The sequence below is a fragment of the Sparus aurata genome, chromosome 8, assembly GCF_900880675.1.
Source record: "Sparus aurata chromosome 8, fSpaAur1.1, whole genome shotgun sequence".
In the NCBI taxonomy this organism is placed as follows: domain Eukaryota; kingdom Metazoa; phylum Chordata; class Actinopteri; order Spariformes; family Sparidae; genus Sparus; species Sparus aurata.
In genome coordinates this window covers 1-26,317 of record NC_044194.1, presented here as the reverse complement: position 1 = coordinate 26,317, position 26,317 = coordinate 1, and the positions used below count along the sequence as shown (strand labels likewise).

At 45.9% G+C, this 26,317-nt stretch overlaps 2 protein-coding genes across 2 annotated transcripts in view; both read left to right on the top strand.

The window, feature by feature from the left end:
- Positions 1-17,776, top strand: part of lamb4 (laminin, beta 4) — a 43,440-nt gene extending 25,664 nt beyond the window's left edge. Inside the window, exons 24-35 of the mRNA XM_030424571.1 lie at positions 4,866-5,083; positions 6,098-6,194; positions 6,283-6,652; positions 7,692-7,852; positions 8,482-8,684; positions 14,849-15,046; positions 15,215-15,359; positions 15,596-15,803; positions 15,953-16,088; positions 16,172-16,342; positions 16,582-16,735; positions 16,958-17,776. Of these exons, the coding sequence (XP_030280431.1) occupies positions 4,866-5,083; positions 6,098-6,194; positions 6,283-6,652; positions 7,692-7,852; positions 8,482-8,684; positions 14,849-15,046; positions 15,215-15,359; positions 15,596-15,803; positions 15,953-16,088; positions 16,172-16,342; positions 16,582-16,735; positions 16,958-17,097 (2,201 nt within the window). The 3' untranslated portion in view covers positions 17,098-17,776. The remainder of the gene's footprint in view (positions 1-4,865; positions 5,084-6,097; positions 6,195-6,282; positions 6,653-7,691; positions 7,853-8,481; positions 8,685-14,848; positions 15,047-15,214; positions 15,360-15,595; positions 15,804-15,952; positions 16,089-16,171; positions 16,343-16,581; positions 16,736-16,957) is intronic.
- Positions 17,777-22,873: 5,097 nt separating this feature from the next.
- Positions 22,874-25,145, top strand: LOC115586090 (laminin subunit beta-1 variant-like; the record flags this gene model as incomplete). Its single annotated transcript, XM_030424854.1, is given in 4 exon segments — positions 22,874-22,998; positions 23,001-23,032; positions 24,268-24,406; positions 25,072-25,145. Coding segments are annotated over 4 exon segments (339 nt in total), but the record flags the coding sequence as incomplete, so codon positions are not given.
- Between the last annotated feature and the right edge of the window lie 1,172 nt (positions 25,146-26,317).

Here is a 26,317-nt window from a genome sequence, read left to right as displayed (position 1 = left end):
CGTGTTCATTCTGGCGTTTATGAACGGCGCTCTCTCACAGTTTAACTTTGTTCGAGAGAGTGCCAGATTTCCACAAAGCCTTCCAGGCGAAAACCTGGTTAAAACACACCGTGAACAGGCCTTAATATGTGCGGAAAATCACCCATCTGGCAACACCAGCCACCGCAGAGTCGCACCGCCGCATGCGTCATCAACATGCTAAGCATGGAGACAAAAACAAATGAACGCAGCAGCACTACCTCAGACTCTGCCTCCACCATTAATACAGCATCTTCGTATGATTACTTAAAACAGTTTCATGAAAAGGTCAGTGATGATCCAGGTGGGAAAAATCTGACCTTTTTATGTAAACTTTGCCCGCCGGCGAGCCTTTCAAGGCAGTGATGTGCACAAGGGGGGGGCAGGGGGCGCAGTCGCTGAGGGTCTGTGAGCAAAGCAGCTGGACCAACACGGTTTGCGTGGAATGCTGGAAAAGCTTTCCCCGACCACACCCCCACCAAACGTAAAAAAGGAATGGTCCCTGCAAGCGTGGAGGATGAAGGAGCAGCTAAACCAGGTCCAAACCATCTTGACATAGCTACACAGACCCCTGGCACCTCAAGTGTCGTGGTGCTTGAAGTAGAGAATGATATGCTGAGAAAAGAAAATGACCAATTGAAACTTGAATGAGAGAAACAAAAACAAACATTTTCATTTACTCAAATATCCTCCCACCCTGATAAAGTCAATTACTACACTGGCTTGCCAGATGCTGCCACTGTCCTCTTTTTGGAAGCCCTTCTCTCCAAATTTGATCTCCAGTATCACTTTGATTGGAATGTCCAAATTATGCCCCTTATCGATCAGCTACTCCTGACTTTGATGAAGCTCCGACTAAATTGTCCTTGCAACAAGGTTTAATTGCTGCCGTGCCACAGTCACCAACATCTTCACCACCATCAGCAGTGCACTGTATAAAATTTTGTATGTTGGCATGATGGAAAACAACATCCCCTCCAGAGTCAAGAACCAAACATCCCTGCCAGTTTGCTTTCAGCCATTTCCCGACTGTCGGATTGACTGTACTGAAGTGGCCGTCTCCAACACAGAAAGATTGGACACCCAGAGTCATCTGTACAGTCATTACAAAGGACGCACCACACTTAAAGCTCCGATCGGTGTGGCTCCCAATGGAGTTATAACCTTTGCCAGTGACCTATATGGTGGAAGTACCTCGGACAAGGCGATAACAGCTGACTGCGGAGTACTCCAACAGCTACAACCAGGCAACACGGTGATGGCAGACAAGGGATTCACTATTCGTGACATTTTGCCTGAGGGAGTTTCACTGAACATCCCAACGTTCCTTGTCAATGGACAATTCACAGCGCAGGAAGTTAACCACAACAGACTTGTTGCCAGTGCAAGGATCCACGTGGAGCGTTCCATACAACGTCTGAAAACGTTCGACATTTTGACCTACATCCCATATCAGTATAAGAAGCATGCCAACAAGATCCTAAAAGTATGTATTTGTCTTACAAATTTACAGAAGCCCATTCTCCGTGAAATAGCATGAATTGTCTGTCACAACATTTCCAAGTGTCCTTGCTTAAAGCATTAGAACAATGGTAAAAGTGAAAATCCTTAAAAATAAATGTCATTGTTTTACTCATGTCTTACTTATGTCTATATTTTTGTCTGTCACATCAAAATCATTCAGTTTAAGCCACCATCAGTTGGATGAATAATTGAGGGAACTACTTGGACATACACTTTGACAGGCTAGGTACAAAACAAGCTGAACTAGCAGACAAAAATGAGTCTTCACACAGTTGCTCCCACTCCCAGTCAGTTTATTGTTAACTGTGAATACAAACATTTCCATTTGATTCCTCTTGATACAATCGCCTGGTTCAAAGCAAGCGCAACAAAATATGGAAGACCACACAGTAGAAAAATATAAATGGTGATTTGATAAATACCTTGGTAGCAGAATGAAATCCTGCACTAGAACAGGTCACGAATGCAGGGTCAATACACTAACCATTTTACATTTCTGACAGAATGCGAGGAAGGAAACAATCCTTATAAAATGTTTCTAGAATGTTAATGTTGTTAGCCCATGCTGGGTCTTTATGGATGAGCAGGATTACAAGGTCAAGAGGAGTCCACACCACAAGATGACAACCGTTGGCTCCTGTCAGGTGCAGATTGCCCTGAATCTGATGCCAGTGGTTGTGGGTTTGCTTGAGCTTCAGTAAGTCAGTGACTTCATCCAGTTCTAGAAAAAAGTCCTTTCTCTCCGCTGCCTGCAGGTTGGTTTTGATTCTAGCTGAATAGGGACATTTCACCTCAATGACTAAGTCATCGGCCACCGTCCCATCTGGAGAGCCACCGAGCAGGCCGCTGTCAGAAAGGAACACTCCCCTCTCCTGGATGGTCATGCCAGTGCTCTCCATGTATTCCTGCTTTGCCTTTGGCTCATGGAGGATTCCCCAATCACCAGCCTGGGGGCAGGGAAGGAAAAAGGTGTAATCTTGAAGACTATCCCTGCATTCCGTATCGCATACGTTTAACTAAACGACACAAAAGTGGTGGCTTTGCATACTACAAAATTTAACTGGATGTAGTATGCATTCCTATACTCTAGGCATAACATTGACATAGTAGTATTATTAATTATTTGTATATTCATGTTTTTATTTAGTCTTTTCTAATACATACAATTATATGTATAGAAGTATGCTTCAATTAAAATCACTTAGTGCCCACCACTTACATGAGATCCTTGTTTGAGGTTGTATTGGCCAAGCAGGGTTTTGAATAACGAAGGAGGGTAAGAGTTCCGCTTCACTGCTGCCAACACCAAACCAAAGTTGCTGGCTGTGATTCTCTTCTGGCGATATGCCATCCTGTTAAAAGAAAACCATAACAGTTAACCTCATGCCACTTGCAACACAGGTGCATTTTGTCCATGTAGCACACAGGGATGTTTCCAGCACTAATTGAGAGAAAGGTAGTCAATGCTGTGTACACCTAAAATCAATAAAGACCATCTTTGTATGTATCATTACCATAAGGCATTCTTAGTTTGCCCAACTGTGGCTCTCTCAATGGCTTCTTTCTCTTGTGGGCTGACAGAAAGCGATGAAAGCACATACAGAGCTTTGTCCTCTGCATTGCCATAACCTGGGCTGGTCACTACCCCATCAAAGGTCTTGTGAGGGACGGTCTAAATTTGAAGTCAAACAGACAAATGTCATGAACTCGACAGAAAATGTTGGTCAATGATGTTCAGTAAGACATGGACCACATATGTTTTTTGGCAACACAGTACAAACAAAACACATTCAAAGTGTGAACAGTTTGATGTCTGATTTGCAATGGTTTATATCTATGGGTATGTCAAATTGAATTTATCATCAGTGGAAAATGGAGTGTGGTGGGATAACTCAATCAAACATAGCTAATGTAACTGATTTAATGTAGTGTACTTGTCATATTTCTGATATAGCAGGACGTGACAAATCAAAAATACAAAGGACAGAAGTCAAACCTGAGGTGTTTCTGGTGCCATAATCCAACCCAGACCTGTAAAACGGCCCAGCTGTGCCAAGGAGTTCAGTGTTCATTCTCTGGGTGACAGGTCGTTTAGTTCCAGCTGAAATAATAGCATAAAAGGGTTAATAAAATAGATTACAGTGTTCTCACTTGAAACCATCTCCTGTCTCACATAACTGCTGTCAGTAACATCACCATTCATGTATAACACTAAAGCCAGACAGGGCTTAGCTTTTAGTATTCAAAGAGAACTTGGGTTAGGATCATGATTTTTCTGTAATAATAAAACTGCAATCATGATTGAAAACTCTGAATTAATGTAAGTACTGACCTTGAGATGTGGAAGGTGCAATCACAGACACCCTCTTCGCTGTGACCTCATCTGTTGTGGGTGCCGGGGCCCTCTTCCACACACACTCGACATCTGTGCGGGTTAAGTTCTTTTCAGCCTAAATCAGCAGGGCTGCTACATGGTGACAATTGGCCCTCCCGATAGCACAAGAACAGGTACTTTGACCTTGACCTCCTGTCCCTCATTGTGTACCTGAGTGAAAACAACTTAGCTAGCTAACCCTCATCAAACCCTAAGACAGCTAAAGGACGATCAGCAATGCACAGCCTGTGTTTACATTAGATCGCTAGCGCTAGCTTCCAACCCTAAATTCACTAACCTGTCTAGCTATGTTTTTAAGAGATTCCCGGTGTGTTGTAACACTATTTACATGAGCAAAACGTGTAAAGTTGTATGTTACGCTGAAAAAAACAAAGCTAACTTACTTTCCCACCTCAACACGGTAGCTTTTTTTTTCATAGAGGCCTGGACTTTCCCTGGATTCCACCTGACATTGAACTAACTGTTATTACCCTATTTGAATTATAGGAGTTAAGACCCTTCTGAACAGACTTTGGGAAGTCAGTAAAGTAGGCTGTCACTGTATAAAAGGTGACCGGTTCCAGTGCCGTAGCCATTGTTGTTTACGTGACCTAAAAATGAGAATGGACACGGAAGTGATTCCTAACAATTCCTGACGTCACACTAGCCATGCCCATAGTTTGGACTCAAGCCTCTGTCTGAGGCCTGGCTCCAGGAGGGAGGGTCTCCTGTTGTCGGTGACGGGGCTCAGTCACTTGTATCATAAATCTTAAAAATCAGCAGCCCGCATGACCCTTCGCCTCGGACGACTCTAGCAGGAGCAGGTTTTGCTCCCAGGATTACGATGCAACGTTCCATCTCAATGTTAACATGGAGTTTCTTTCTTTCAACCTCAACAGTTAACAGAAGACTGAAATGTTATTTATATAATATACTGTGTGTTTCCCAGAATGCTCCTGTGACCGACGGGGGACTGAAGTGACTCAGTGTCCTCTGGGGAGTCCCTGTTTCTGTGACTCAAGGACAGGACAATGTCCTTGCAGGACTGGGGTGGAAGGCGTCCTGTGTGACGAGTGTGAGGACGGATACTGGAACCTGGGCGGAGTGTCGGGGTGCCAGCCATGCAGCTGTGATCCTGTTAACTCTTTCTCCAACATCTGCAACAAGGCACGACCTCCACCCACAGAGTTCTGCAATTATTAGCCAAAGTTTCTGTGTTCTGATTCAAGTGAAAAATGTTGGAAGGTTTAATTTTAAAGCAACTATGGAAACACTTTACCTTTAAAAAAACTTTTACACCTCCTACAGAGGCCGAACGTTGCCTCTGTCACACCCACTCTGCGTCCTGAACCCCTGTTCTTGCATGATGTGGGTTGGAGTTGATAATTTATGATCTCCCGAGGCTGCAAGAACAGACTTTTTCACACAAGTTTACAATGTGAAAGGAGCAGTGGTGGATGAACTGCAGTGGAATGATATGTTTCTCCATCAGAATTTGATCTGTTCGGTCCAGGAATATTTAGAAAGAAAATTACATTTACCATTAAATAATTTTATCAACATTCAAGTTGAAAGAGGACTAAACAGGACGTTAGCAGGCTCAGACTCAGGTGTACAGTCTGCATTGATCTGGGTAGATTCATTACAGCTACCATTGATTTTCATATCTGGAGAGCAGAGCAGAGGAGAGAGTCAGCTACTAGGACAAGTAGTTGTATGGCTGACTATTTTACATTTTTTGTGATTAAAATCTAAAAAAACACAACTGTAATTACACACAGGAAACAAACACAGAGCACCCACCTGAAAGTAATGTTTAAGATCAAGTCACCCAGCAAGACCTGTTGTAGGGGGAACAAAAACTTCTCACTAAACCACCAAAGCCGTTTTAAAGAGAGACTGCCACTGTCATGCACATAGACGTGAGCTCGAATACAAAACTGACTGAAAAACAACCTGCAGTGTCAGAGTGCTGCTACTTTCTGCAACACCACAACTATGTAAAGCTTTTAATTTACTTGTCTATTTATTCATTTGTTTATTTATTAGCATAAAGTGCATTTCCAGATCAGTGTTTCAGAGTAAGAGACAAAAGATAGGTGTGACAGAGACACACTGTAGAATAAGTAGATGAACAGTTGATGATTGAACAGTTATTGATTGAATTGGTGATGTGCACAGGTGACAGGACAGTGTCCGTGTCGTTCTGAATTTGGAGGAAGACAGTGTGATGAATGTGGAGAGAATCACTTTGGGAATCCAGACCTGCAGTGTATCTGTGAGTGAAGACACAAATACAATGTTTTTAACCCTTTTATGGCACATAATTTAAGGTTGTTGTCAATAAATTCACATCTTGTTCTCAGCTTGTGACTGTAACATGGAGGGAACCGAGCGTCCATCATGTGACCCAGAAACCGGCGAATGTATCTGTCGGATTGGAGTCACGGGTATTTTCTGTGACGAGTGTGCACCCGGTTACGACTCAACCTTTCCAGCCTGCAGGCAGTGCCACCCTTGCACCGCACTCTGGACCGAAGATGTCACCGACGTCCAGCGAGCCGCCCTAATGATGAGAACCTTCATCCCTCACCACAGCGACAACCTGTGGCCTGGAAACAGTCGCCGCCGACAAGGGATGCTGGAGATGCACTCCAAGCTGGACAGCCTCTCCAACCTGACAGGACTGTCCCTGCCAAAGGTGGAGAAGGTGGAGAGACTGTGTGCGATGATCGGGTGAGTTCTGCAGATATGAGTCATCTGTTTTGGGTGAACTGAGTTCATTTTGAGATCTCTTCAACACATTCTTGTAGCCTTTCCCGTGCTAAACCGAGTTATCTCGGTAACCTGCACGCACACAGTTCTGGATTTAAGCCTCTTTTATTAAGCTCATACCACTAGGACAAAGTAATGGACTCCAGGGACAGATTGAAGCTCGTGCGTTTCGTCAGCTTTCTCTGTCTGCTCTCCTCTACATCTCTAAGGTCCAGCATGCTACAGTAATCAAAGGGAGACCGTGATTAATAAACAGGTGCCAGCTGGCCATTCACTCACCTGGCGCTGCTCTCCCGAGCCCTCTCCACCTCTGTCTTCTCCCGATGCCGTGCCTCGACCACGCTCACCTCCACAAGACTTATAATCTCATCACACGGCTGAACACAGCTCGTTGTTTCTCTAAACGGAGGACGAGATTATCAATATGATCAGACTGGGATGCTGATGATCTTCCTCATTGATCTGTCGGTTCTCTGCTGTTGAAGATGTGCATCATTCACTGAACTCAGACCAGTAACATCAGCTCCTGTATGGAGTCAAACCTCTGCTGCTGCTGCCGCGTTTACATTGAACGAAACAAACATCTGCGGATCTGCGCCAACTGAAGTCATACGACAAAATATTAGTGCCCGCCCACACAAACATTGCACCAATCAAATGACAGATTGTAGACTGATCACATTTATGATCACATTTATGAAGTCCATTGCAGTTCAACGCGTACCTGTTCAGGTGTTCTTCTTTGATGAACTTCTTTGTGTTGCTTTCAGTTTCAGTCAGACTTCAGACAGAATATTTAGAATAAAAGGAGGAATGTATGCAGGGATCAACAAGTCATGAGGATGAAGTGAGTTTAGATGTTTTGATGACAGATCTTCTGTTAAGTGACAGTCTGTCCTGTCCTGATGCCGTTACATTAAATCACTGGGTTATATGTTATGTCTTCTTGTGTGACTGCAGTAGATCTTACATTTAAAAAAAAAAATGTCTTTATTCACAGGAAGCTTAAAGACGCCACCGACCCGAATGTGATCCTGATCGACCCGTCTCCTCTCCTCAACGCTGAAATCGACAATATTCATCTGGAGTTCAAGAAGCTGCTGAACAACCTGAAGCAAAAAGTGTCTGAAGATCCGGACAGTGAAGATGAAGACGTGGAGGGTACAAAGAAGTTGTTCTTTAGAATTACTAAAAGAAAGAAGTTAAAAAATGCTGCATTCAGACTTGTTTTATCTGGAACAAGATTATATGCTCACCTATTGTCATGAGTGCTCCCACGTCCAAATCTGCAGGTTTCTCTTTCTGCCATGTTGAAGACAGACGCAGGGAGAACAGAGAGGGTTATGGTCACCTTAGAGAAGTTCAGATCAGAGCACAGATAAAGGAAGAGTGACATCATTATAAATATCATATTTAACTAATATCATATTTAAACAGTTTTCCTGGTCTACCTGCAGTCTGTTTCATGTCCGGTCAGATGAACTGAAGTCATGTTCAGGATCAGGACACACTGGAGCTCAGAGTTCAGTTTAATCCAGTTTTAAAAATCTGTCAGAAACCATTTGATCAGCTGAAGACTTCAGTGATGAATTCTTTTAGAAACACAGAAGCATCATTTTATTTTCATACATCAGAAACTGAAGAAGAAGCTCAGATTCTCCTGAACCGAACCTACAGAAAGTCTTGAATCTGTTAATTAATGCTTTCTCTCAGAACCCACTGTGATGCTGTCCGACCGTCTGTACTTCGTCTTTGGTTTTTGTTTGAACTGTCCTCTGATCCTGTCGTAGAGATGCTGGATGAGATCAAGAAGCTTCATAGAGCCTTCATGTCAGAAGAGAAGAGAGTGAGAAATGCTAACAAAGCTGTGGAGGTTTCCATGGACACCAGACAGGAAGTCAAACACAAACTGAGCATGTGCAGCAGCAGAGGAGACCTGGCACCACTGGAGAAGAAGGTCAAAGAGCTCAGCGTGGTCGACCTCAACCGAAAGGTCAGTATGAACCACGTGACCTAATGAAATGACCACTAACCATAAAGTGATCAATTAGAAAATGAACAGTAATCATTTCACGAGGTCAGTGAATATTGATCATACATGATCACACACGTGGTAAATGAGGTCAATGAGGCACTTGTGGTCTGATGCAGGTCTGTGTGGTGGTCTGATGCAGGTCTGTGTGGTGGTCTGATGCAGGTCTGTGTGGTGGTCTGATGCAGGTCTGTGTGGTGGTCTGATGCAGGTCTGTGTGGTGGTCTGATGCAGGTCTGTGTTGTGGTCTGATGCAGGTCTGTGTGGTGGTCTGATGCAGGTCTGTGTGGTGGTCTGATGCAGGTCTGTGTGGTGGTCTGATGCAGGTCTGTGTGGTGGTCTGATGCAGGTCTGTGTGGTGGTCTGATGCAGGTCTGTGTTGTGGTCTGATGCAGGTCTGTGTGGTGGTCTGATGCAGGTCTGTGTGGTGGTCTGATGCAGGTCTGTGTGGTGGTCTGATGCAGGTCTGTGTGGTGGTCTGATGCAGGTCTGTGTGGTGGTCTGATGCAGGTCTGTGTGGTGGTCTGATGCAGGTCTGTGTGGTGGTCTGATGCAGGTCTGTGTGGTGGTCTGATGCAGGTCTGTGTGGTGGTCTGATGCAGGTCTGTGTGGTGGTCTGATGCAGGTCTGTGTGGTGGTCTGATGCAGGTCTGTGTGGTGGTCTGATGCAGGTCTGTGTGGTGGTCTGATGCAGGTCTGTGTGGTGGTCTGATGCAGGTCTGTGTGGTGGTCTGATGCAGGTCTGTGTGGTGGTCTGATGCAGGTCTGTGTGGTGGTCTGATGCAGGTCTGTGTGTGGTCTGATGCAGGTCTGTGTGGTGGTCTGATGCAGGTCTGTGTGGTGGTCTGATGCAGGTCTGTGTGGTGGTCTGATGCAGGTCTGTGTGGTGGTCTGATGCAGGTCTGTGTGGTGGTCTGATGCAGGTCTGTGTGGTGGTCTGATGCAGGTCTGTGTGGTGGTCTGATGCAGGTCTGTGTGGTGGTCTGATGCAGGTCTGTGTGGTGGTCTGATGCAGGTCTGTGTGGTGGTCTGATGCAGGTCTGTGTGGTGGTCTGATGCAGGTCTGTGTGGTGGTCTGATGCAGGTCTGTGTGGTGGTCTGATGCAGGTCTGTGTGGTGGTCTGATGCAGGTCTGTGTGGTGGTCTGATGCAGGTCTGTGTGGTGGTCTGATGCAGGTCTGTGTGGTGGTCTGATGCAGGTCTGTGTGTGGGGTGGTCTGATGCAGGGTCTGTGGGGTGGTCTGATTGCAGGTCTGTTGTGGTGGTCTGATGCGGTCCTGTGTGGTGGTCTGATGCAGGTCTGGTGTTGTGGTCTGATGCAGGTCTGTGTGGTGGTCTGATGCAGGTCTGTGTGGTGGTCTGATGCAGGTCTGTGTGGTGGTCTGATGCAGGTCTGTGTGGTGGTCTGATGCAGGTCTGTGTGGTGGTCTGATGCAGGTCGTGTGGTGTCTGATGCAGTCTGGGGGGGGGTCTATGCAGGTCTTGTGGTGGTCTGAGGCAGGTCCTGTGTGTGTGGTCTGATGCAGGGTCTGTGTGGTGGTCTGATGCAGGTCTGTGTGGTGGTCTGATGCAGGTCTGTGTGGTGGTCTGATGCAGGTCTGTTGTGTGGTCTGATGCAGTCTGTGTGGTGGTCTGATGCAGGTCTGTGTGGTGGTCTGAATGCAGGTCTGTGTGGTGGTCTGATGCACGGTCTGGTGTGTGGTCTGATGCAGGTCTGTGTGTGTCTGATGCAGGTCTTTGTGGTGGTCTGAGCAGGTCTGTGTGGTGGGTCTGATGCAGGTCTGTGTGGTGGTCTGATGCAGGTCTGTGTGGTGGTCTGATGCAGTCTGTGTGTGTGGGTCTGATGCAGGGTCTGTGTGGTGGTCTGATGCAGGTCTGTGTGGTGGTCTGATGCAGGTCTGTGTGGTGGTCTGATGCAGGTCTGTGTGGTGGTCTGATGCAGGTCTGTGTGGTGGTCTGATGCAGGTCTGTGTGGTGGTCTGATGCAGGTCTGTGTGGTGGTCTGATGCAGGTCTGTGTGGTGGTCTGATGCAGGTCTGTGTGGTGGTCTGATGCAGGTCTGTGGTTGGTGGTCTGATGCAGGTCTGTGTGGTGGTCTGATGCAGGTCTGTGTGGTGGTCTGATGCAGGTCTGTGTGGTGGTCCTGATGCAGGTCCTGTGTGGTGGTCTGATGCAGGTCTGTGTGGTGGTCTGATGCAGGTCTGTGGTGGTGGTCTGATGCAGGTCTGTGTGGTGGTCTGATGCGGTCTGTGTGGTGGTCTGATGCAGGTCTGTGTGGTGGTCTGATGCAGGTCTGTGTGGTGGTCTGATGCAGGTCTGTGTGGTTGTCTGATGCAGGTCTGTGTGGTGGTCTGATGCAGGTCTGTGTGGTGGTCTGATGCAGGTCTGTGTGGTGGTCTGATGCAGGGTCTGTGTGGTGGTCTGATGCAGGTCTGTGTGGTGGTCTGATGCAGGTCTGTGTGGTGGTCTGATGCAGGTCTGTGTGGTGGTCTGATGCAGGTCTGTGTGGTGGTCTGATGCAGGTCTGTGTGGTGGTCTGATGCAGGTCTGTGTGGTGGTCTGATGCAGGTCTGTGTGGTGGTCTGATGCAGGTCTGTGTGGTGGTCTGATGCAGGTCTGTGTGGTGGTCTGATGCAGGTCTGTGTGGTGGTCTGATGCAGGTCTGTGTGGTGGTCTGATGCAGGTCTGTGTGGTGGTCTGATGCAGGTCTGTGTGGTGGTCTGATGCAGGTCTGTGTGGTGGTCTGATGCAGGTCTGTGTGGTGGTCTGATGCAGGTCTGTGTGTGGTCTGATGCAGGTCTGTGTGGTGGTCTGATGCAGGTCTGTGTGGTGGTCTGATGCAGGTCTGTGTGGTGGTCTGATGCAGGTCTGTGTGGTGGTCTGATGCAGGTCTGTGTGTGGTCTGATGCAGGTCTGTGTGGTTGGTCTGATGCAGGTCTGTGTGGTGGTCTGATCAGGTCTGTGTGGTGGTCTGATGCAGGTCTGTGTGTGGTCTGATGCAGGTCTGTGTGTGGTCTGATGCAGGTCTGTGTTGTGGTCTGATGCAGGTCTGTGTGGTGGTCTGATGCAGGTCTGTGTGGGTGGTCTGATGCAGGTCTGTGTGGTGGTCTGATGCAGGTCTGTGTGGTGGTCTGATGCAGGTCTGTGTGGTTGGTCTGATGCAGGTCTGTGTGGTGGTCTGATGCAGGTCTGTGTGGTGGTCTGATGCAGGTCTGTGTGGTGGTCTGATGCAGGTCTGTGTGGTGGTCTGATGCAGGTCTGTGTGGTGGTCTGATGCAGGTCTGTGTGGTGGGTTCTGATGCAGGTCTGTGTGGTGGTCTTGATGCAGGTCTGTGTGGTGGTCTGATGCAGGTCTGTGTTGTGGTCTGATGCAGGTCCTGTGTGGTGGTCTGATGCAGGTTCTGTGTGGTGGTCTGATGCAGGTCTGTGGTGGTGGTCTGATGCAGGGTCTGTGTGGTGGTCTGATGCAGGTCTGTGGTGGTGGTCTGATGCAGGTCTGTGTGGTGGTCTGATGCAGGTCTGTGTTGTGGTCTGATGCAGGTCTGTGTGGTGGTCTGATGCAGGTCTGTGTGGTGGTCTGATGCAGGTCTGTGTGGTGGTCTGATGCAGGTCTGTGTGGTGGTCTGATGCAGGTCTGTGTGGTGGTCTGATGCAGGTCTGTGTGGTGGTCTGATGCAGGTCTGTGTTGGTGGTCTGATGCAGGTCTGTTGTGGTGGTCTGATGCAGGTCTGTGTTGGTGGTCCTGATGCAGGTCTGTGTGGTGGTCTGATGCAGGTCTGTGTGGTGGTCTGATGCAGGTCTGTGTGGTGGTTGATGCAGGTCTGTGTGGTGGTCTGATGCAGGTCTGTGTGGTGGTCTGATGCAGGTCTGTGTTGTGGTCTGATTGCAGGTCTGTGTGGTGGTCTGATGCAGGTCTGTGTTCTGATGGCTGGTCTGATGCAGGTCTGTGTGGTGGTCTGATGCAGGTCTGTGTGGTGGTCTGATGCAGGTCTGTGTGGTGGTTCTGATGCAGGTCTGTGTGGTGGTCTGATGCAGGTCTGTGTGGTGGTCTGATGCAGGTCTGTGTGGTGGTCTGATGCAGGTCTGTGTGGTGGTCTGATGCAGGTCTGTGTGGTGGTCTGATGCAGGTCTGTGTTGTGGTCTGATGCAGGTCTGTGTGGTGGTCTGATGCAGGTCTGTGTGGTGGTCTGATGCAGGTCTGTGTGGTGGTCTGATGCAGGTCTGTGTGGTGTCTGATGCAGGTCTGTGTGGTGGTCTGATGCAGGTCTGTGTGGTGGTCTGATGCAGGTCTGTGTTGTGGTCTGATGCAGGTCTGTGTGGTGGTCTGATGCAGGTCTGTGTGGTGGTCTGATGCAGGTCTGTGTGGTGGTCTGATGCAGGTCTGTGTGGTGGTCTGATGCAGGTCTGTGTGGTGGTCTGATGCAGGTCTGTGTGGTGGTCTGATGCAGGTCTGTGTGGTGGTCTGATGCAGGTCTGTGTGGTGGTCTGATGCAGGTCTGTGTGGTGGTCTGATGCAGGTCTGTGTGGTGGTCTGATGCAGGTCTGTGTGGTGGTCTGATGCAGGTCTGTGTGGTGGTCTGATGCAGGTCTGTGTGTGGTCTGATGCAGGTCTGTGTGGTGGTCTGATGCAGGTCTGTGTGGTGGTCTGATGCAGGTCTGTGTGGTGGTCTGATGCAGGTCGGTGTGGTGGTCTGATGCAGGTCTGTGTGGTGGTCTGATGCAGGTCTGTGTTGGTGGTCTGATGCAGGTCTGTGTGGTGGTCTGATGCAGGTCTGTGTGGTGGTCTGATGCAGGTCTGTGTGGTGGTCTGATGCAGGTCTGTGTGGTGGTCTGATGCAGGTCTGTGTGGTGGTCTGATGCAGGTCTGTGTGGTGGTCTGATGCAGGTCTGTGTGGTGGTCTGATGCAGGTCTGTGTGGTGGTCTGATGCAGGTCTGTGTGGTGGTCTGATGCAGGTCTGTGTGGTGGTCTGATGCAGGTCTGTGTTGTGGTCTGATGCAGGTCTGTGTGGTGGTCTGATGCAGGTCTGTGTGGTGGTCTGATGCAGGTCTGTGTGGTGGTCTGATGCAGGTCTGTGTGGTGGTCTGATGCAGGTCTGTGTGGTGGTCTGATGCAGGTCTGTGTGTGGTCTGATGCAGGTCTGTGTGGTGGTCTGATGCAGGTCTGTGTGGTGGTCTGATGCAGGTCTGTGTGGTGGTCTGATGCAGGTCTGTGTGGTGGTCTGATGCAGGTCTGTGTGGTGGTCTGATGCAGGTCTGTGTGGTGGTCTGATGCAGGTCTGTGTTGTGGTCTGATGCAGGTCTGTGTTGTGGTCTGATGCAGGTCTGTGTGGTGGTCTGATGCAGGTCTGTGTGGTGGTCTGATGCAGGTCTGTGTGGTGGTCTGATGCAGGTCTGTGTGGTGGTCTGATGCAGGTCTGTGTGGTGGTCTGATGCAGGTCTGTGTGGTGGTCTGATGCAGGTCTGTGTTGTGGTCTGATGCAGGTCTGTGTGGTGGTCTGATGCAGGTCTGTGTGGTGGTCTGATGCAGGTCTGTGTGGTGGTATGATGCAGGTCTGTGTGGTGGTCTGATGCAGGTCTGTGTGGTGGTCTGATGCAGGTCTGTGTGGTGGTCTGATGCAGGTCTGTGTGGTGGTCTGATGCAGGTCTGTGTGGTGGTCTGATGCAGGTCTGTGTGGTGGTCTGATGCAGGTCTGTGTGGTGGTCTGATGCAGGTCTGTGTGGTGGTCTGATGCAGGTCTGTGTGGTGGTCTGATGCAGGTCTGTGTGGTGGTCTGATGCAGGTCTGTGTGGTGGTCTGATGCAGGTCTGTGTGGTGGTCTGATGCAGGTCTGTGTTGTGGTCTGATGCAGGTCTGTGTGGTGGTCTGATGCAGGTCTGTGTGGTGGTCTGATGCAGGTCTGTGTGGTGGTCTGATGCAGGTCTGTGTGGTGGTCTGATGCAGGTCTGTGTGGTGGTCTGATGCAGGTCTGTGTGTGGTCTGATGCAGGTCTGTGTGGTGGTCTGATGCAGGTCTGTGTGGTGGTCTGATGCAGGTCTGTGTGGTGGTCTGATGCAGGTCTGTGTTGTGGTCTGATGCAGGTCTGTGTGGTGGTCTGATGCAGGTCTGTGTTGTGGTCTGATGCAGGTCTGTGGAGCAGCAGGTCTGGAGGACTGCTCAGGATGTGCTGGAGCTCTGTGTGTTCTGGATCTTGGAAAGAGAAGATGTGGAGGACCAGACTGTGATGGAGCAGTTCCTGTGAGTCAGAAGGCTTCAGAGATGGCAGACAGAGCGAATGAGCAACTCATCACACTCCCGTCCAGACTGCAGGAGTCCAACAACAAGGCAGGTTCACGCTGATCAACACAAATATCTTGTGACATTACAGACAGGACGATCAGTACCTGAAGCTCAGGCTTTTTCTTTATTCTGAGTACAGTTCAGCCCCTGTTGATAACATCAACAAGACTTCACTGTTTCACTCTTTATAAATGTTCGTGTTTCTTCCGTCAGATCAATGATGCCCAACAGGCGGCTCAGGATACCAAAGACCAAGCCAAAGAGCTGCAGGACCGGATTAACGACAACATGGACTCCTTCGAGAGAGAGAAGAAGAAAACCAAGGAGCTTATCCAGCGAGTCAAAGACTATCTGATGGGTGAGTGTTCAGCTGCTGCCTCTCCTCGAGGTTCTCATGATGTTGTATTTCTGAGCTCCAAGTCAGAAATCAAAGAGAGGAGGGAGGGGACTGCTAACTGCAAAGCGGAAGTTAGCTAAAACGAAGACAATGCTCTCAGCAGATTTAATGACTTAAACGATATTAACAAGGCAACACAAGTACTGATATTATACTTCAATATCTGAGACATTACATTTCTGTTCCGGCCCTGACAGATGAGATGGTTCCTCCAGAAGACATCGAAAAAATGGCCCGAACTGTTCTCGACATCCAGCTGCCACGATCACCTGATCAGATTCGATCAATGATCAATGACATCAATAATCTGCTGTCCAACGCCTCCAATTCCCAGGACAACCTGAGTAACCTTGAGGAGCACGCCAAGACGGGCCAGGACCTGCTGCAGAAAGCTCAGGAGCTTAAGTCAGTATCTGAAAACATGACAGAACACTCACCATCTGTCAGTTCTCTAAAACCAGAAACGTTGAAATATTACACTAAAACACAGAACTTTAACTCAAACACAGAGTCCTGATTTCTTCATGGAGAAATCCTGTGTTTTCTGTTTTTAGGGAGCGGACGAAGAACATTGATGTGACAGAGATCACCAGGAACATTTATGAAGCAGAGAAAGCTCAGGACAAAGCCAACGACAACCTGGAAGCAGCCAGCGGGGACAGAGACATGACCAGAGATCGAGTCCAAGACGTGAAGATCCATGAAATTTCTAATATTCCAAATATCACCTGACCTCAGCCCTGCCTGATGATTTATTTTCTGTCCTGTTTCAGATTAAAGACAAAATGGACGACATCGAAACAAAGCTGATGGATCGCCGAGCTGAAGCTCTGAAGGACGAGATCGACGCCCTGAAGAAGAAAACAGAACAGAACCGACAGATGGCGAGAGACGCCGGAGAGACTGCAGACGCCGTGTTAAACAACACTACTGACACACAGACAGTAAGACTACTGACACACACACACACACACAGACTACTGACACACACACACACACACACAGACTACAGACACACACACAGACTACTGACACACACACACACACACACACACACACACAGACTACTGACACACACACACACACAGACTACTGACACACACACACACACAGACTACAGACACACACACAGACTACTACTAGTCTTTACGATAACAGTGTTTTCACTGACTGTGTCCAACAGGATCTGGACAATGTGACGAAGCTGTTTGAGCTTCTGAAGCAGAAAAATGAGAATGAGACGGATCAGAGTGGAGCTGGAGAACGACTGAAGAACATCACGGAGGAGGTGGAGAGGATGAAGAGACAGGTGGAGGACAAACTCAGACAGATAAAAGGTAGTATTAATACTAGATAATATTATGCTCATAATAATGCAGTATGTTATATTAATGTAGTATTGATATTAAGCTCCTTACGACAGGTATTGTAGGAAAACTAACCCTAACCCTAGGAACAGTGGGATTCACAGAAGTGTCAGCATCATTTGTACTGCACTATTACCTTTAGTAGTAGCATGTGCAGTAGTGAAGTATGTCTTTTGTTTTCTATGTTGTCAGACCTAGAGGAGAAGATCCATCAGCTGATCAGGAGAAAAGAAGACAAAGCAGCCGAAGTATCCACGTTGTTGGAGACAGTGGATTCACTTCGAAAAGAAATCTCCAAACGAGCCGAAGGATACGTCAGCTGTACTTCATAAATACTACAGAGTACTGCAAACATGACCATGTTTAGGATCAGTCTGGTGTTTTTATATATTTCATTTTAAGACATAAAATGCCATTTAAATACTTAAAACACTGTTGAATCCCGATGAGTACTGGTTTATAAGTTGATTAGTTTATAGGTGTATTGATGATGTGTTGAATGAGGCGTTCCTGAGGGTTCTAGTTTTGGACCCTTGTTGTTCCCGATGAACATCGACGCACTTCTGATGTTTTATTTTCAGATGATTATTGATCTTTACTTTCTCACTGTCACTCTGAATAACTAATTCAGTAACACTCATTAAACTTTAGCACGTTAGAGATTTCGTCCATGTGGACCCACTGTTTTACATTTTCAACATGCTTTTATTTTCATTTGAAATTAATAATGAGAATTTAGTTATTTTTCACAATAAAATGCACCAAATAGTTTTGAATGAACTGTCTGCTGTAAAAATCATTAAGACTCTCTAATATTTTCTGTCTAATAAATTCAAAGATTAATAACACGTTTCACATAGATGCTCAAACATGAAAGTTTAAAAAAAAAACTCACCTTCTGTTTATATTTAACTCACCTGTGTGTTTTTCTGCTGTTTACTGGACTTGACTGATGAGATGATGACTGACATTAACCAACTGTTTACTAAATATAATGTTAATGATAATGTTGAACTATTGTCAGCAGTGGATTCATTGTTGGTATTTCATGGCTCATGATGTGTTTTTATGCCACAGACAGAAGATCTATCAGGCTGTGACACGTTATGTTACTGAACAGCAAGCAGTTCAGTCCAAGTTTAAAATGAAGCTGGTTCACATGTTGATGACCAATTTGACCAGAGGGTGATTTGATTTGTTGAACATTTATTATTTATTCTCATTTGCTGCGGTTTAGATATGTCTGAAGCTCCATTCAGACAGGACCAACAAGCTCCTCGTGAATTTGACTGAATTTAGCCCGGGTGAAACAGATTCAGTGTGAATCTGTCATCACTTCCTGATGACATCATCATCGCTGATGTCCGTCTGGGTAAACGTCTACAAATCCTCTTAGAAATCAGAGAGCAAAGACTCCTCTGAGAGTCTGCAGCATCAGAGTAATCTATTACATCCATGAGTACACTGCAGATGGGCTGCTACAAGCTCATTCAGCTCACTGAATTTAAGAACATCTACATGTTGATAAATGTTCCAAAGAGAACAGCAGCAGCCTTCATCTGTAGCCGACGTCACAACATTTTACAGACTCTCAAACATTTTAGTGATTCTGTCGATTTGAAAAGTTTGAATTTCTTTTCTCACCAAAAAACTTCTGATTTATAAAATGTATGAAATATATACACAGACTCACTTTGTGCACATTTCTTATGATTATTATTATTATCATTACATTGTACTGCTAATGATTCAACTTCAAAAATGTGTAGTGTAGTCATTCCTCCTGTACTGGTGTACTTCTACTCTGTGAAATACTTTTGTGGTTCTTTTTTGTGGTGGTTCTTTTGCTCTTTGGATCAGAGTTTTAATTGCAGACTGCCTCAGAGTGTGTGTGTGGGGGGGGGGGGGGGGGGGGGGGGGGGGGGGGGTCAGACGGATGTGCTAATCTCTGATTGGCTGAGAGCTTCTTGGGTCTGCAGGCCTCCACATGTTCACAGTCATTACCCAGAATGCACCGAGGCACTGAATGAGTCTTCAGATGTTTTCAGGTGGGGGGTCAGATTCCCACGCACACACACACACACACACACACACACCTCCTCCTTTGTTGTTGCAGGTGAGGTTTGGGGGAGGGGTGAGTGTGTGTGTGTGTGTGTGTCTGGGGGGTCAGGAATGTCTTTGTCTGTGGAGGCTGGCTCGGGGGGGGGGGGGGTCTCTTATCTGACCAGTTTTCAAGTTCTGAACTGAGTTTCACATAAAGACACAAGGAAATAACCACACTCACACACACACACACACACACACACACTCACGGACACACACTCGTGACTTGACGTCACTCAGCTAAGACTGGAACCAGACAAACACTGTGAAGAAGTCGTCCACATACTTTTGGCCATATATTGGTGATTGAAGAAGCGGTCAGACTCAGGAAGTGAGGTAAGACTGTTTTCAGAATAAAAGCATGTGACGGTGGGGTTCAGAATGTTTGTGTTAAAACGAGCTTTAAAATCATGTTTTTTATGTGTTTGTTGATTGATAGGATTATTTTCTCAAAAAGCTGTATTAATTTAAAATCTATTTAATTTTGTGTGTGAAGCAGTTGAGTCGTCACTTTTCCATAAACAGTAAATGCACAAACATTATTGTTTGTGATTTATTCAGGTTGTTTTTTTTTACAACTGATCTTTTCGTGGTTGAAAGTGAAAAAAGTTCAACGATGACTGTTTATAAAAGCTAAAGAAAAAACGATTAAAGTATTATTCATCAATCTAAATCTAAACAATCCATACAGAAACATTGATTTGTGATGCAATCAATCAATCAATCAATCATAATAAAATCACTAAAAGACTTCCCTCTTTGATTTCTCTCCAGTTGTGGATTCATGAAAATTATTTCAGACATTTAAAAATAAATATATTTTATGTTTTTTATTTTATTTCTAACGTTTCTGTTTGTTGGTGCACAGAATAAATCATCTCGATAGACGTACATTTTTATTTTGAAAGTCACCCCGGATGTGTCGTCCGGAGGTGTCGGTGCCGGTGGACTGAGGAGGCGGGGTCCGCCTCTGAGGAGATGTTGGTGGTCTGCGGGTTTTCAGGAGGTTCACTCGGTCTGAACGGAGGCGGATTACAAGGTCCGAAGGTTTGAAACGTTTTATTGTCTTTATGTTAAAACACTGTATTATCTTTGTGTTTGAAGAGTTTGATCGTCTTTGTGTTTGAAGAGTTTGATCATCTTTGTGTTTGAAGAGTTTGATCATCTTTGTGTTTGAAAAGTTCCCGCAGAAGTTTAAAGTGCAGCTTTCTTGGTTTCAGGTCTGCAGCAGTTTTTGTCTCCGAGGATCAGCCTGAGAATCTGCGGCATGTTGGAGCTTCAGCTTGCGGTGCTGTTCGGTGAGTTTCACACCGGATACTTGATTACTTTAATACTTTAATACATAATATCTTCATTTTCCTTTATCAAAAGAATTCATGTCCGTTTAATGAAGTTTGATTTCTTTTGTTTGTAAACTAAAAGTTGAATTTCTCCGTTAAACTGAATCTTGGGGCTCGTCCACACGGACGAAAACGATCTTTTTTTCCTCCGTCTTCCTCGGCATCGTGTCAAGAACATTTGCGTCCACAATCTTATTAATAATGATAATCATTCTCTGAAGCTCAAAGATGTTGAAGAAATGTTTTTGATTTTGCTGATTTTCACTGAAACACACACAAGTGTGTACTATAAATGTGGAAAGGTATTTAATTCATAATTAATTATTTTATTCATGTGAAAAATTACTTTCAGAAGAGTTTTGTCCAAAACCTGCCAAATGCAAGATAAACGTGCTGAAGAGAATTTGAGATGAAACTAGTGAAACCAGAGATCAGCGGAGAAATCTGATAACAGATCGGTTTGATTGATTAGTTAGACTCTGATTTAATCTCTGCTTCAGTCATCTGTGAGTGAAACTGTGTGTGGATCAGTGATCACACACACACACACACACACACACACACACACACACACTATCCTCAGTGTCTGAGCTGATCAGTCAGGATCTGACAATAAGAATATTTTAAAACCTGTACAGAAACATCCAATCATCTGTCTGATGGTCTGTTTGTTTACGTTGTTTACATAGTGTGAAAAACTCTTCTTGGTTGGTGTTGTTCAAGCCGACCTGTCAATCAAACAGCTTCAACACCTCATTCTGGATTTATCTGACATCTGCAGGCTAAACACAGTCGGGCTAAACAGAGCCGGGCTACACAGAGCCGGGCTACACAGAGCCGGGCTAAACACAGCCGGGCTAAACACAGCCGGGCTAAACACAGCCGGGCTAAACAGAGTCGGGCTTAACAGAGTCGGGCTAAACAGAGCCGGGCTAAACACAGCCGGGCTACACAGAGCCGGGCTAAACAGTCGGGCTAAACAGAGTCGGGCTTAACAGAGTCGGGCTAAACAGAGTCGGGCTAAACACAGTCAGGCTAAACACAGTCAGGCTAAACAGAGTCAGGTTAAACAGAGTCAGGCTAAACAGAGTCAGGCTAAACAGAGTCAGGCTAAACAGTCAGGTTAAACACAGTCAGGCTAAACACAGTCAGGTTAACCAGAGTCAGGTTAACAGAGTCAGGCTAAACACGAGTCAGGGCTAAACAGAGTCAGGCTAAACCGTAAGGTGTTTAAACACAGTCAGGCTAAACACAGTCAGGTTAAACAGAGCAGGCTCTAAACAGAGTAGGCTAACACACGTCAGGCAAACAGGAGTCAGGCTAAACAGAGTCAGGCTAAACAGAGTCATGGCTAAACAGTCAGGTTAAAACAGTCAGGCTAAACACAGTCAGGTTTTTAAACACAGTCAGGCTAACACAGTCAGGCTAAAACACAGTAGGCTAAAACAGTCCATGCTAAAACAGAGTAAGGCTAAACACAGTAGGCTACGCTAAACAGTCAGGTTAAACACAGTCGGCTAAACAACAGTCAGGTCTAAACACAGTAAGGCTAAACAGTCAGGCTAAACACAGTCAGGCTAAAACACAGTTCAGGCTAAACACAGTCAGGCCTAAACAGAGTCAGGCTAAACAGAGTTCAGGCTAAACAGTCAGGTTAAACACAGTCAGGCTAAACACAGTCAGGCTAAACACAGTCAGGTTAAACACAGTCAGGCTAAACACAGTCAGGCTAAACACAGTCAGGTTAAACACAGTCAGGCTAAACACAGTCAGGCTAAACACAGTCAGGTTAAACACAGTCAGGCTAAACACAGTCAGGCTAAACACAGTCAGGTTAAACACAGTCAGGCTAAACACAGTCAGGTTAAACAGTCAGGTTAAACACAGTCAGGCTAAACAGTCAGGTTAAACACAGTCAGGCTAAACACAGTCAGGCTAAACACAGTCAGGCTAAACAGTCAGGCTAAACACAGTCAGGCTTAACACAGTCAGGCTAAACACAGTCAGGCTAAACAGAGTCAGGCTAAACAGAGTCAGGCTAAACAGTCAGGTTAAACACAGTCAGGCTAAACACAGTCAGGCTAAACACAGTCAGGTTAAACAGTCAGGCTAAACACAGTCAGGCTAACAGTCAAGTTAAACCACAGTCAGGCTAAACACAGTCAGGCTAACACAGTCAGGCTAACACCAGTCAGGTTAAACACAGTCAGGCTAAACACAGTCAGGCTAAACACAGTCAGGCTAAACACAGTCAGGCTAAACAGTCAGGTTGTAGACACAGTCAGGCTAAACACAGTCAGGCTAAACACCAGTCCAGCTAAACACAGTCAGGCTAAACACAGTCAGGTTAAACACAGTCAGGCTAACACACAGTCAGGCTAACACAGTCAGGTTAAACACCGTCAGGTTAAACACAGTCAGGCTAAACAGTGAAGTTTGACCACAGTGAGGCTCTTGACAATATTTAACCTTACAGCAAAACACGTCTAACGACGGTGGTTAACATCTTGTTAAGTCAGGGATTCTTCTTCAGGCTTGTTTATTGTTCCAACAAAAACGGCTGATGTTTACCTCTGGTTCAGACTTTCACAACAAGCGCCTCTGCTCTCAGCTCTGCAGGTGTTTACCTGTGCGCATGAGGGGTGGGTGTCAGTGGGCGGGCCCAAGATGACCTCAGCCTCCCAGAGCTCAGTGACATGTGCACAGAGGGCAGCTGTTACCCGGCAACAGGAGACCTTCTGATTGGCCGAGCCCACCAACTGTCATCCACCTCTACCTGTGGACTGAAGCGGCTGAACCATTCTGCATCGTCAGCCACCTCCAGGTTAAATAACCACCTGAATTATACGACAGATAGGTAAATAAACTAGTAATCTACTTGTTGTCGTCCAATAAGGTTTATTCAGTAACATGTTGAAATGCTGTTCACAACAATGATCTCATTAAAATGCTCCAAAGTTTTTAACTCCGTCTGTGATGATTTTAAACCTTTCATTTCAACAAGGTCTGATCTGTGTCATCACATTTACTGAAAAACCCTAACCCTCCTAGTGGTGGTATCCTAACATTACTAAACAACTAAGCTACATGTTTCTTAACAAACCTGAGGCAGCATTAAACACACACACACTCACAACACACACTCCACACACACACGACACAACACACACACACAGGATAACCGTTTGAACACTGCAGTGTATCTGTACTGCTTCAACCTGACTGGACAGTCAGTTTGTGTAAACTGTGTGTTTGAGTGTTTATGTGTGTGTGTTTCCTGTGTAAAATCACCTCCCTATAAGGAAACACTGAGCTGTAACAGCAGACAGAAATTTGTCCAGATGTTTCTGTGGAGAATAAACAGAAGATGTCAAACTGAAGGTGTCCAATCAGGATGAGATGGACACATCAAATTAATTCTTAACTTAAAGAATAAAACTGCAGTTTGTATGAATTACTGTGAGTCACTTTGGACAAAGCATCTGATAAATGATGTAAATGTAAGTAACAACAAACACATACATTCGCACACTGATGGTGGTGGCTGCCATGCAAGGTGCCCACCAACACATAAGGAGCAGTTTGGCATTCAGTATCTTGCCGTAGGACACTTTGACATGCAGACCATGGGAATTAAACCAGGGACTTTCCGATTGCAAGACGTTGGCTCTACCGCTGAGCCACAGCCACCACACTTCCTGTCAGGCTTTTCACTCCATCAACACAACTTCATCAACAACATAAAAGCTTGAATCGTAGAAGATAAGAATCTGATTCCTAACAGATCGGCAAACATGACTGCCAGTTTAAAGCATTTATTACTGACAGAACAGAACTGACGTGAGGAACAGATTAGATGTACAATGGGTCCAAAACTCTGATGACCATGTCGTCAGATAAGCTGGAAATATAAGAAGGATTCAAAAGTTAAAAGAAACTGTCTAGAGGGTCTTTCTCTGAGTCACATCGTGAATAGAGTAAAGGTTTCTAATGGAGCTCGAAAACAATTACAGTAAGTAAGTCAGTCACTCACTCACCTCTCTGTCTCTCCTTAACCAGGAGGAGAAGAAGTGTTTCATGTGTGACTCAACAGTGCCATACGAGGAGCGTTCGGATCAGACGAGTGGTCATCGTATCGAGAACGTCGTCACCACATTTGCTCCAAACAGACTGAAGACTTGGTGGCAGTCTGAGAACGGTGAGAACCACCACACACAACTCAGAGGTCAGTTAGAGGTCAGCGGTCTGACATAAACTCCTCCTCAGTCTGATGAACTGATCACTGAACAGCTAACTTTATTAAAGCAGGATCGGCTAAGAGACAAAAACAGTTCTTTTAGACCAAAGAGCAAAGAACTCACCTCAGGAAGTATAAGTCTTGTTTGTGTTTCTACAGTTTGATGGTTATTTTTAATATGTATGCATTCACAACGCACCCTTTAGACATTGATTAGTACTTTAATTCAATATTCACAGCTGCACGCAGCTCCATAATCACTCTGAATCTTAATGGAATCCCACTCTACTGCAGAGGAGGAAAACGTCCTTTTCATTTGCTTGGCTGAGGCTTTCCTCAAGGCCACTGCCTCAGGGTCATTAGCAGCGTAGTCTAGCATCACAACCATGTATTGGTGGCGCTCTCTGGAAGAAGCCCCATCATATCTAGTCCAGTTGACAAACAGTGGAATTAGTAGATTCAGTAGTTGTGAGTGGTTTAACGTTAAGAGTGAATTTGAGTTTTGATATTCGATTAGGCTCAATTTAATTAATGGAGACTGTTGGGCCTTTGCTGTGGTATGCGCTCTAGTGAGGGCCATTCCAGTTATATATTGCCGTAACTGTCTGACATTTTCCTATCTGCAGGTTTTGAGAACGTTACAATCCAGCTTAACCTGGAGGCAGAGTTTCACTTCACACATCTCATCATGACCTTCAAGGTGAGTTCTACACAGGTATAAGCAGTGTGGCGGCAGATTACCGCCATCAATGTCAACTTTACACTGAATATAAACACATTTTTGATTGGTCGGATTCCTGTATACCCCTTCATACCCCTTTTTCAAGATGGTTCAGTACTGACTGATCCACAGGTGAATACACAGAAGATTTGCCCTGTTCTCACTAATTGAAGTAACAGTCGTTTAAGGACCAATCATGTTTGGATAAATCATGCAAAGCCAGGAGCAACACTTATAAAGAGGCAAACATCAAATCCGGTTCACTTTAAGCCTACCAACACACTGAAACAGAAACTTGTCTATCCTGAGGACAGAACACCCAGACATAAACAGAGTCATGTAATTTATGATGTTCAATTCAGCCAGGACTGCACAGATTTGTACATTGGGAGGCAAAACAAACTTTTCATATACAAATGGCACAACACAGGAGGACAGACTCCTCATATCAAGACTCTGCTGTCCACTGACATCTGAAGGAGAAAAATAATTCTTCTGAGGACAACAGTGTGAACATCTTGTCCAGAGAAGACAGACGGTTTGAAAGAGGAGTAAAATAATCCATCTATATCAAACTGGAACAACCGTCTTTGAACAGAGGAGGTGGCCAAACACATTACTTATCACCCACCTACAATGCTGTACTGAGTTCCCTCCCCAGACTGCGTAACAATTATTCACACCTGGGCTCACCTAGCCCTAGTAACCCACATGAAGGATGGTTGGATCAATGACCCACAAGTTGCCCTAACAATTCTAAAACTCCTTAACAACTCTGTAAGAGCACACCCACACAGAGTTTAATAGCCTTCAAACTCCCCTCCAGTTAAACAGAACTGAATAAGCCACTGGATGAGAAGTGAAATGTCTTCAAGAAACTGAAACAGGTCCAGTTGACTACAATCAATCCCTCAGAATTACCATGACGTGGTTGACTGAGAACCTTCATCAAAATCAGAGATACTACTGTATCAGACAGGAAGACCTCCACTACTACATGAAAACAGAAGCTGCTCTTCCTGGTTTACATCAGAGGTCCTGAGTCTTCTGAGAAACAGCAGTCTCTGCTGCAGCCAGGCGCAGACCACATGAACCTGCAACAGTAGTTTGTAATCAGTGTGGATGGGCCAGTACCTGCCGTCCACCTGTAC